This window comes from Danio rerio, chromosome 18 (assembly GCF_052040795.2).
Source record: "Danio rerio strain M-AB ecotype USA chromosome 18, GRCz13ab, whole genome shotgun sequence".
Lineage (NCBI taxonomy): Eukaryota > Metazoa > Chordata > Actinopteri > Cypriniformes > Danionidae > Danio > Danio rerio.
In genome coordinates, this window is record NC_141038.1 from 15293859 (window position 1) to 15306760 (window position 12902).

The 12902-nt window shown below is 34.0% G+C and overlaps 1 protein-coding gene across 5 annotated transcripts in view; it reads left to right on the top strand.

Annotated features, from left to right (window-relative positions):
- The window catches only part of cdh13 (cadherin 13, H-cadherin (heart)), a 618570-nt gene that overhangs the window by 373439 nt on the left and 232229 nt on the right, over positions 1-12902 (top strand). For all 5 annotated transcript variants that reach the window (XM_087293013.1, XM_087293012.1, XM_087293014.1 and 2 more), the window contains one exon: positions 4150-4294. In XM_087293013.1, the coding sequence (XP_087149139.1) occupies positions 4150-4294 (145 nt within the window). The remainder of the gene's footprint in view (positions 1-4149; positions 4295-12902) is intronic.

Genomic DNA, 12902 nt, shown 5'->3' on the forward strand with positions numbered 1-12902 from the left:
CAGTACAGAACAGATTTAAGTGCATTTGAGATTAAGTACAGCACAATTCAGATTAATTAGATTCACTAACATATACTATTTTCATCTGTTGCAGATGGATCATTATTTCACCCATTCTTAAAATTCTTAATTTTCATGCTTTTTGAAACATAAAATTAGACACTTTTCTTACACTTTATGTATATAAAATAATATTAGCAAACGTAATTTGATGCAAACACCAAATTATCACAATTATATGAAGGACACAAGTGGCGTCCACAGTCAAAACTTTTGTAAAACTGTAAGTAACAAGCTCTCTATTTCTGTCCATCCCTCCAAAATCAAGTACATGAAGTTTAATGTGTTGCTTCAGCGTAGTTTACAGGTGCACAAATAAAAGCCAGCTCTACGGGGGCGTGTTAGAGGTGCCCGGTAGGGGAGTTTTGAGCTCTTTTATCAGACAGTGATTTGCGTCAGGTTAACATGTTTCACGGGCCGATTGCTCAGGAGCGTTGAGTAAGCAGTAACGTGCCCGGCCTGGGGTATTACGTTTGGTGTGTTTGTGTTTGAGGCATAGAGACGGGACGTGCTGAGCGTTTCGCCTTCTTTGCTTCACGACGCGCACCTCCCGGGAGGTGAAGGGAGCGCACGCGGTTTTACGCCAGCGCTAGGAGATGGGAGGAATGAATAAGCGATGTGGGCTTTTGGGAGGCCCGGCTCTGAGAGATTGAGGCAGATGCTCGCGCCTCAGCCATCACCATGCTCTCAGGTGGGCCCTTGTGAAACTTCACACTGTGAAAAGCAGATAAATCTTCTTTCTCTCCTTTTCTTCTCCCAAACCCCTCCCGTCACACCTCCAAATGCGTCCCGGCGCTGTTGTTGTTCTTTCATATTCATTCTCATTTTCCCCACATGACTCTCTGTTTTGTCTGCTGGTTTTAAGGCTGTATATGGCTTCATGCCTTTCTGTTTCTCTTAGTCTCTAGGTGAATTCATTCTCTCCTACAGTTTCGCCTATTTCTTTTTTTTTTTTTAAGTCACCTTGGACTCTGATTTGGCACGTTGCTTCTTAGGAAGGGTTTTTGGTCCGGTCAAGCTGAGAAAATAGGATAATGAGGAAGGGATGTGGATTAACAAAGCAGTCATTGTGCTTACCCTTATGTCTTTGGCAAAATAGTTACAAAATGTTTTGCAGAGGAGAGTAGGGCTTTTCAATATAAAAATGAGTGTTAAAAATATTTGTTTGTGTAATCTTTGACCTTACACTAACTAAACTAACAAATAAGCAACTAAGTAGCTCAAAACAATAGCTCAATCATAGCATAATCAATAGTTCATTTTCATATATTTATTTATCTCATTAAAAAAGTCTTTAGAGTCATGTCTGGAGTGTTTATTTTGAACTTGTTGCATAAAAAACATTAAAAGGTTATTTATTTTAGGTCTAAATGCTTTTTTCTCTCTGAAAATTTACATATGTATTCAAAACGTTTAGCTGTGAATAAGTTCTTTTTTTTTAATCAGAGGGTTATTACTAGGTGACTGATTCTGAAAAAACAAATATTGAACACAGTAGACTTTTTCTTTCTCATTACTTCACCATGTATAACTTTTTATATTTTTTAGCATGAAACTATGGACTAGAACTGGATCATACACTCTCAGAAATAAAGGTACGTGATCTGTCACTAGGGTGGTACCTTTTCAAAAGGTACACATTTGTACTTAAAGGGTCCATATTGGTGCCTCAAAAGTATATATTAGTATCCAAATTTTTATAAATTTAGGAGGAACATTTTTATACTTTTTAGGTACTAATATGTACCCTTGAGGTATTAATGTGCACCTTTTAGTTACAAATTTGTATAAGGTACAATTTAAAAAGGCACCCAGTGACAGGTCGAGTACCTTTATTTCTGAGAGTGTAGATCTAGACCAGAGGTGCTCAACCCTGTTCCTGGAGATCGACCTTCCTAGAGAGTTTAGCTCAAACCCTGATCAAACACACCTGAATCAATTAATGAGGACCTGAACAGCACTTGATAATTACAAGCAGGTGTGTTTAATATAGGTTGCAAGTGAAATCTGCAGGAAGGTCGATCTCCAGGAACAGGGTTGGTCACCCCTGATCTAGATAATAGTAAAGCTCAAACTATCTTCTTTTCAATGATACCTCATTTGTTTTTGCTCGCTGGGGTCAAACAATGTTGCCAGATTGGATGGTTTTTAATTTGATTGTGTGTGTAAAAAAATGGCGGGTTGACAAAATTTTAGCGGTTTTAAAATGTAACTTCTATATGCAATTTATTTAACAATTTATAAATTTGATCCTACTCCATTCAGTTAGTAGTAATCCAGTGCACTATGCAAACCACGTGGGCCCATCCTCAAGAGGAGTTGAAGGAAAGTTGTATCAAAATCTGACTCCTGGACAAATTTGACTTCCCTTTGCATGCACGCGCATCACACAACGCCTTCAGTTAAAGTCACATCAGTTTATCATGACACTTTTATCGATCATTTTTTCTATAATTGACAACAAGAATAAACAGAAGCCTTGTCTGACAAGCTGACAACCACCCCCGTTCTTCCGTTTGCATGATTATAAGCCATGCTCCCAACCACCTCCCCTGCCCAGTCTTCACTTTGGCAAATCAAAAGCCCTCCCCAGTTCTTCACTTTGCAGTATCCCAATTCAACTCCTCCAACAACTCCCCCCACCCCTGTCTTCATTTCTGAGGAGGCACCGCCTTAACTCTTGTGGGTGGGCCAACGCATTTTGCACTACGCCACTGGTAGTAACCTCGGATTTTGTTGTCAGTGCACTTTTTTTTTTTTCCTGTTCCGTACACACACTTTTAATTTTATGGAGTGTCACCAGCATTCACCAACCAAATCAAGTCCAGAAAAATGCAGGTAGTGATACATTACGTTACAAACAATTTTACAGCATGTAACTGAACAACTAGTTGTTATTGATGTATTTAAACACACACAACATCACTGTTTATGCAAATATCTTCTGTAAGCAGTGTATTAAATCGCATGAATCATTAGTGCTGCCAGATCTTGCTAGAATAAAACAAGAAAATAAAAACAAGCCCTTCATTAACTTAATCTCAAACTCTTTATCTTAAAAGTATACATATAAAAATATCACACCTGTACCTTTACATTATTAACTCAACACAATAGATTACTTGAGGCCAAAAATCATTATAATAAGTGGACATGACAACTCTCCAAGGGCATGCTCTGCACCAAAGAAATAAAAGTAAATCCACTGAAGGAGATTCAGTTGTATTTATTTTGAATATTGTTATAGTTGTAAATAAAATATTTTGAGTCAAAAATAGTGCATTCGATAAATTCTAATGCTGTCATTGATCAGTTGAACTTTTGATTATTTAATTTGCAATTTAGACAATTAAATCCATTTTTTTATGTCACTGTCAATCCAGAAACTATACAGTGTGTATTTAGCCTTTATAAAAAGCAGAGAATACTTAATTATGAAATGAAATGTGTACTAAAACATACTTGATTAAAAAAGCATACTTATCATTTCAAACATGTCATGAGTGTTCAGTGCATTACCCCATTTTAGCATCACACCCTACATCAGACAAACAAGAGACAGTAGAATTAAATCAAATGTTGCAGTGCCTTCATAAAATGTGAGTTTATTTCTAAGAACTAGCAATCTGTTCTTACTCTCTATCTGTTCTCCTCAGCACTAATGAAGCAGACTCTCATACCACAGATCAGCCACAATCTCAGACAAACACTCATCTCTACTCTGTTTTTCAATAAGAAATGTAGTGTAGAATTGTAGTTCAGGTTATAGTCAGTACTTCCAGTGGTCAGCAAGGGCTAAATTGCTGGTGATCGTGACATTAACATTTACCATCCCACAGGTGGGAACATCCTTCAGTTCATTTAAAAATCTTGTCTTGAAAATCTAAATATAAAATTAATATTTGATTTTTAAGTTTTGAATATCCGCCAATCATCTCACATCGCAAATGTGACAGTGAATGCTGACACTGAAAGCATTGAAAAAAAACCTTTACTTTCTCTGCCAACTGCTCCCAATTAGTCTTTCCGTTAAGTGTGTGTGTATGTGTGGGTTTGTACAATAATTCTGTCTTGTTCTCTCTCCCACAGCTCCAGGTTTCCACCACTGACCTGAGTGGCAAGTTAGTAGAGGGTCCAGTTGACCTGGACGTGTCTGTTATTGACCAGAACGACAACAGACCGGTCTTCAAGGAGCCACGTTACTCTGGGGAGGTTCTGGAAGGTTCCCCTACAGGTACTCTTTTGTGACCTAACAGTGTTCATGCTCTTGCGGTTGAACTGAATGTATCTAGGGAACTGATTACTGGAAGAAGAAAGTTGAGAGTTAGCTAAGAGTCTGGAAGTCTTTGATGATATCGGTTGGAGAGATGATGTTTGATGGAACTCAGTGCATGATAAGTGGTTGTTTCTCATTGGTTGTGTTTGGATCTCTGTTATTATTATGCATACTTAAGGTTAATGATGTGAAGAATCTCATGCTGCTTTTGTGTGATGCTTCTATTAGAGCTGCATGGTAAATCGTTAAAAGATTGCAATCTCGATTTAAATACCCACGTGATCTTAATTCTAATTTCTTGTGATTTACATATGTTTACTGATCTGTTGAAGATCATAGAGGTACATTAAAAACAGCGTTTGACACAGAGAGAGCAGTCACCATGTATAGTAGTTAAGCAGCTTCAACCTTTAGTCTTTCAACCAGTATTTTTATTTCTCTTATTTTTATTAAGTGTGTGTGCTGCTACTATATAATGCCTTATATTGGCTGCACAACATTTTTGCTTGACGTTTTTAACCGAAGAGTTAGGCTTGTCCATATTTGACTCATATTTTTGTTGAAACAATAGATTTTCAGAATGTTCTAGCAATGTCTTAGCAACTACCTAGGAGCAACCTTGAACACTTTAGCAACTGCGTAGAAGCTCATCAATATGACAACTACTTAAAATATTCTGGAAGGATATTGGATTTTTGCAAAGGCAATTGAAACACTGAAAATCTTCATTGGCAATTGTTTTTTATTGCTAACCTTTCTTACCCAAAATGGCCATAAGAAGTTCTAAAAGGTACAGATAAAGTTCAGGCCTGTTGGCTTACGTGTGTATTTTGGAGTCTGCTGTCTAGTCACACCTTGGGCTATGTCCTGCTGTAGGCAGTTTGAATGTCTCAGATTTGGGGTTTTGGTCTCATTTTAATGGAGGGGATAAAAAGACATTCTAACCATGCATTCACACCTCGCCAACGTGAGTGTCAAAGTAGCTGGAAGTCATTAATTTTCATCAGGAGCCGGTGGTGAGCTCAGGTGAAAGTAGCACGGCGTGCTTGGATGATGTGGGTATGAGGGAGAGTTGAAATCAGGTCAACTTTTTGGTATTGAGCTATGACGCGATTCTGTGGCAACCTAACAAAAAGTTCTGACCACATTAATTCCCAAGAAAAACAAAGCACAGAGGTTAATTACTGTTATGGCCGGTTTCACAGTTTGTAATGTACACTATAAAAATGCTGGGTTCCATGCAATTCCTTCCTGTTGTCCACAACACAAATAAATTAGGTTAACCAAGTTGTGTTTGTTTGTTTGTTTGTTTGTTTGTTTGTTTGTTTGTTTGTTTGTTTGTTTGTTTGTTTGTTTTTACAAATGTACGTGGGTTGAACGTAATTTCTTTTCATTTGTTTTTGCTTATTTTAAATAAGTAGTTTAAACAAGCAGCAATAATCATTTTGAAAGTGTATTATGTTAACAAATTAACATTCATATGAGAACCAAGGTTATTTAAAGTCTTCTACATTATCAATAGCATGTGGAAATTAAACTAGGACTTTAACATAAAAGCCTCAGTTTTAATAAGTTTGTTTAGAAGAGGATATAACATGAGCACAAATTGGATTGTCAAATTGCCAATGGCAGGGTTAGGGTTTTTAAGCTGGGCACAATTATATAATTTTGAGTTTTATCATTTTGCACATTTATTTTGTAACTAATTCAGTTGTAATCCTAACAAAATTGTTATTAAGTCAATTAGTTTTCAAGTATTCTGTGAATTATTTTTTTATTTAACTTTTAACACTTTACTGCTCGATATTGCAATATTCTAACTCTACTTATTTTTGCCATTGGTAAAAGATTGCGGAAGGTAGCTTGACTTTAAATAGTTTTGTACACCATCATGCTGATAACGTTTCTTGGTAACACTGTAGTTTAGGTCACAAGTCCTTCTTTTTACAGCTGGCTTATTACTAGACCCACACATAATCTGCATTTGCAGAAATCCACATATTTAAGCCCATCGTTGAGTCTATTTATTTACTTGTGTAAATGTTAATTTATTTTTATTCAGTTTTTAAATTAATTTGACAAATTTTATTGCAATATAATAATAGTAATATGAAAATGTTCACTTGATCTATTTACAATGAAGTGTGTAAAGTAATATTTTCTGTCTTTCAGTAGGTATTTTATATGAGAGACTTGCTTTGTTTACCAAATAAGTGGTTCTAATTGAATTTGCATTGTAAATATTAAATAAAAGTTAAAAAAGTATTATTTATTAGGTATATATTAAGTTTGTAGTTATGATACACCTAAAATCATTCCGCATAAATCCACTGATTTTTTTACAAAATTATTTATTTATTTTTTTTTTTTACAAATTTACAAAAATTATATATATAAAATTTATTATTATTTTATTTTTTTTTTTTGCAGAAATAGCAAAACATGTCCGCAGATTCCGCCTGGCCTACTTATTACCTGCATTATATTAAGATAATAACATATGTTCATTAGTAGTTATCATGTATGATCTTATTCTGCATCCCACCCAAAACCTCAACCTAATTGATTGATTTAATCATCTTACTGCGATGAGAACGTAACACAATAATATTGTTTACATCATGGCATCATTGCAAACAAATCTCTTTTGTTTTCTGACAGCACAGCTATAAAGCAAAAAACATTATGTTTTATTTAAAAAATAATTGTAGTACACTTTCAAAAGACATCCCTAATGAGCAAGCACATTATCGCTGAGCATGTATCTTCACAGCGCTCACCACAGAGATAGCTTCGCCGGGCTAATCGTGAGCATCCCTCACAAATGGCAGCCTGCGTTTATCTCGCCACCAGAGAATGCTACATTGTTTTCATGATGTGTCTGATAAATCAAAAAAGAATTGGACCATTTACAAACTGCATGACACACTCTCTTCAGTCCCCTGCCCTCCAGGAAGAAGAAATTCATTGAGACACAACCCTGTCCTCAGAGGCCACAGTACTGCACTTCCATTCCAAAGTCCTTCCATCATTTTCCCCACATTTCCTCAGATCCCATCACTGCACGTTGCTGCTTTCTTTTTAACTTATTCTGCCATTGTTAGTTTTTGTGGCCTGTCACCAAAAACTTGCTTTAAAATTATGGAGTCCAACAACCTTTGTCACCCACAATTATCAAAAACAATAATAATACATATACAAAATAATAATAATAAAAACACAAATGTAGCTCAAATGCACATACCTCATTAACACTGGAACTACCAGAATTCTATAACTACTAGAATTGCACAGTCACCGTTCTCATATAAGACATAATGATATTATCATTATTAAATATTATTATTATTATTATTATTATTATTATTATTATTATTACTATTATTATTTGTTTATTTTTTTATTTATGTTATTTATAATATTTTTATTATTGTTATTTATGTATTTTTCTTTTTTCTTTCTTTCTTTCTTTTATTTATTTAAATGTTTATTTATTTGTTTATTTATTTTTATTTCTTAGAATTGAAATAATAATAATAATAATAATAATAATAATAATTATTATTATTATTATTATTATTATTATTATTATTATTGTTGTTGTTGTTGTTGTTGTTGTTATTATTTTGCCATACATATAATATTGTTATGCTATTGAGATATTAGAATTAAGCTTTGAATGTCTGTCATCATATTTTGTGAAGTTTTATTATTATTATTATTATTATTATTATTATTATTATTATTATTATTATTATTATTATTATTATTTATGTAATTTTATTGGAATTTATTATTATTATTATTATTATTGTTGTTGTTGTTGTTGTTATTATTAATATAATATTATTTGTTTATTTTGATATTTATTTTTTATTATTGTTATTTATTTAATGTATTTATTTATTTATATTATTGAAATCTAAATTATTATTAATATTATTAATATTTTTATTATTATTATTATTATTATTATTATTATTATCATACATATAATATTGTCATGCTATATTTACATTCCGCACTGCTAATAAGATATTAGAAATAAGCTTTGAATGTCTATCATCATATTTTTGTGAAGTCATCCTAAAAAGATGTCATCTTTTTGGTAATACACCCTATAAATGTGTATGAGTTGCTAGACTGTTTACAAAAGCTGCACACCTCATTTTCACTTCACAAGCAGCTAGGAAAGCAAGTTTTTTTTCTTTTTTTCACAGCACTGAATATGTTGTTTAGATTTACATATTATCAGAAAGTTTATTGTCACACATATTAAAGGCATGGGAAAAAGTAACTTACACTGAAATGTGTGCGTTATTTTGACACTATGGTAGTTTGAGGCAGAAATAATCGGAACTGTGTTATGTTTTCTAATTTTAATAAAATAAAAATGTTTCACAGAAATATGGAGACATGTAGGAAATGTCTGGAAAGTATAGATATGTGGGTTTTATTTTAACAAAGTTATTCATTTACAAAATGTAAAAACGGTCAAAATGATGCCTCAGTTAATATCATCAATGTAGATTTATGCTCACAGTCAGAGTAATTCATAAACGCCTGTTTATTGTTCACTGTATAGCCACGGGACAGGCTCATTACATATAAAAAAAATAAATAAATAAATCAGAGGATTGTACTAATAGCATAGCATTTTTTTTTTTGTCAGCACGTCAGAACAGAGCAATGACATGCTAGTCTAAGAATTTAATCAAAATTACTTCAGAAACTGCATAAATGGATTCACAAACCAATCAGAAACATCTTGGATCAATCTAAAAATTGTATTCTCTTCCTTTCTATTATTATCTGACTTTTTGAACATGTGAGAGGGACGATCACATCAAACATGCTTTTACATTTTAAAAACGCCAGACGCACCTAACTGCCTTTTTGTTGACAAGGAAAAAAAAGTATGGTGCGTTTGGCAACAACTGAATAAGCTGTGTATTGTAACTTTAGCTGCTTAAGATGAATTTGTTTTGTTGTTTCTGGAATGTCAGAATAGCGTGTTTAGGCTCTGGCCTCTCTTGAAAACAGCAGCTCATTTTCATTTAAAGGCATGTTTTTTGTTTACACAGAAATAGAGGCAAATGACAAGCCAAAAATAAATATGTTTTATTTTTGGCTGTTTTGAGATGAAAAATCACAGACCCCAGAAATAATTTGACATATTATGAAAAGAAGCATACTATATGTCCCCTTAAAACAATGTATACCCACATCCTTAAAGGGGACATATAGTATGCTTCTTTTTATAAGACAAGAATGATCATATCACAATGTTTTCTATGTGAAGCCTAGGCATCTCTGCTTTCATTACAACAAACAAACAAACAAACAGATGTCAACTTCAAATGTCAGTAATAAAACCAGGATGAACTGATCCAGATGGAGTAGCTGGATAGAACATGATACGTTTAACCCAATGAGTGGTTTAATCTGTGCTCTGTCAGAAGTGAATTTGGGTGGAAGGAGAAGAGCATTCCTAACAGTGGGAAACTTTCCACCCGCTTCCAGAGTTGCTGTAACTCAGTTAAGCAAAGTGAGTTTATCTAATCGCCAAAAGAGGAAATGAAATTTGGTGGAAAGACTTAATGGAATTAAACTTAGACCTTCATGCAACCGGGGAGGAGATAAACACCCACAGGCCAAGCAGTGTTTCATGGGCATGTCCAGGAACTGTTTCCATTTTTAGAAACTCTGTGTTTGATCTTATATATTGAAATAAATATTTTATAATAAATATAAAACAACATTTTCTAATAATAATAATAATAATAATAATAATAATAATAATAATAATAATAATGATGATGATGATGATGATGATGATGATGATGAGGATGATGATGATGATAATAATAATAATTATAATAATAATAATAATATTATTATTATTATTATTATTATTATTATTATTTGTGGAATAAGCCAAATACTGCATATCTGCATTGGCAGCTTATATATTTTTTACATTATTTTAAGTTCCAGAACACTATTTTTATTTTTAGCTAAGTTAACTTTTTATTTTATTTTTTTTAATTAGGAACATTAAAGATAAAGGTCAGCACTCTTCAACGTCTCCTATAAAAACACTTTTTTTCAGTCAGGACTAAGTGCCTCTTTAAAATTAAATTTTTTGGCTCCAATTCTTCACTGCATTTTCATTGGCACGTCTATCACCTTTTAAGAAACCTTAATGTTAAAGATACATGATTAATGGAGAGTAGATCCATTTTAATGTCTATTGCCTCTCAATTAAAACCATTTTCTTTGGAAGACATTTCAAGTAGATTATTTGAAAAGCCCTTGCTCCGTTCACCAATAAAAGTGGCACTTTTTATAGTTCCATTATCTTTCATATTAATCAAAAAACAGTTGCTTTCATCATTTTCATTGCATGGTTTAGGCCAGTGATTCAGAGGTGCAGAGTTCCTGTTTAGATTGCCATTGTCACTGCTTTACCCAAGGAGCATGTGTGCAGTGCATTGTGGGTGCAGGTGTGCACTGCAGGGGACAATTATTTATTTATTTATTTCTTGGTGACTTCCTCTCTCCTCTTTAGGCTTGTGTATGTACGGGTGCAGATGTGCACAGCTTGTAACCTCCGCTATGTAGACGTCTCCTGAGCAAAGGGAGGATGAATCTGTGTTGCTTTTTAACACTTCTTTTCAAAGGTTCTGCTAAGTGCAATGTCAGTGTGTGTCCTGAGAGGAAATGAAAAAAAGGGAATTGAGTGCTTTTAAACAAAGCTTTCGTTAATCAGCACTGGAACCAACAGTCAGGGGCCTCCCACTTGGGTCTTGGGTTTAAGATATTCGGCTCTTACCCCCCACCTGCTTTAATCAGCATGACCGCTGGCACAGGTTACAAATTAAAGGGCTCAGCATGGGTACTGATTAGTCAAGCTTTCTGCAAACTGCCTTTCAACAAGTTGCAAGTCTGTGTGACTACATGCATGAGTGCACACGTGTTTATGACGACGGTGTTAGAAAGAGTGCCAATTTAAAATTAACCGAATTTCATGCGAACAAAATGTAGGGCAAGACATAAATTGATTATTAAAGGAATAGTTCACCCAATAGCAAAATTGCTGTCATCATTTACTCACCCTACCCTCAAAACCTATTCGAGTTTTTGGTAAAACTTAATTTGAAGGGGTTTTTATAAAACTGTCGTGAAAGCTTAATAATCATGACATGATGGCTTTATGCATGCTTTTGACAGCTGTCATTCGCTCAGTTATGGCATTTAAATGCAAAGATAACATTGTTTGTGGTGACTTTGTCATGACAACTTGACATTACCAAGACAACATGACGTGTCATAAATCTGTCATAAACATGATTGTCATAAAGCCATTATAATTGGAATGCTTTTCTGATACTTTTTTCAGTGGATCAAACTGAATTTGTCTTTAAAAATACAGTAGTCCAGATTTGAAGTGAATCAAAAAATTCTTTCAAAACTGGCCTAAGACAAGAATAGGTGTTTTTCAATAATTTTTGGACAACTTTAAAGCATTGTGATGATCCACTTCAAATGTTGACTACTGTATGTCAATCCTTTCTCAATACCGTAAGTAATTTGTTAATTGTTTGTATATAATAGTGTAGTTGTTCATATATCAGCTTTTTGTTTATTCAACAAATTGAATTATTGTTCTTTTATATTTGGTTATTTTCATTCTTGTACACTGTAAATAAACCATCATTTTGCATGTTACATCAGCGAGTAGTGCCATCAAATTTTTCGAGGTTTTATCGCTTTACCAAATATCGAGAACCCACTATGAGCCTTATAACCAAGCCAATGACACGAGGGGTTCCCTTCTCCTGCTGCTTAAGGATTGCTATGAGGGTGTGTTGCTGGTGGAATTTGACTATGGTGTTGATTTTGTTCAGTCAGTTTACTTATGTCTCATGTTTTGGACTGTGGGATAAAACTGGAGGACCCAGGGAAAACCCACGGGAGCACAGGGTGAACATGAACTCCACACAGAAATGCCAACTGGCCGGGTAGAGACCCGAACCGGAAACATTCTTGTTGTGAGGCAACAGTGCTAGCCACTGGCCAGCCATGCTGCCCTATAGAGGAAAAAGAGGAGAAAGGGTGGAAGGGGGGATTCTTCAAGATGAAGATGACTAAAAGTAAGATGCTTTGGTTATTTATACTGAGTTAGTAAACGTCTGATTGGTGGTTTGTACATTAGCTGTGTCAATCATAAGCACATGATCCTCTTGAAATTTGTTTATAAATAAACTTCACTTAATGACAGCTGTCATAAGCATGCATACAAACTAATTCATATTCATGATGTATCATGTCTTGATAAAAAAAAAAAATCATGATATTTTTATAAACAACTGCTTCAAGTAAAGAGTTTCTTTCTTCTGTTGAAAACAAAATAAGATATTCTAAAAAATGCTGGTTGCTGGCACCCATTAACTTCCATAGTTGTTTATTTCCTACTATGGAAATCGATATGTCCCAGCAACGAGCATTCATAAAAATGTCTGTCTGTCCGTCCGTCCGATTGTCCATCCGTCCGATTGTCAGT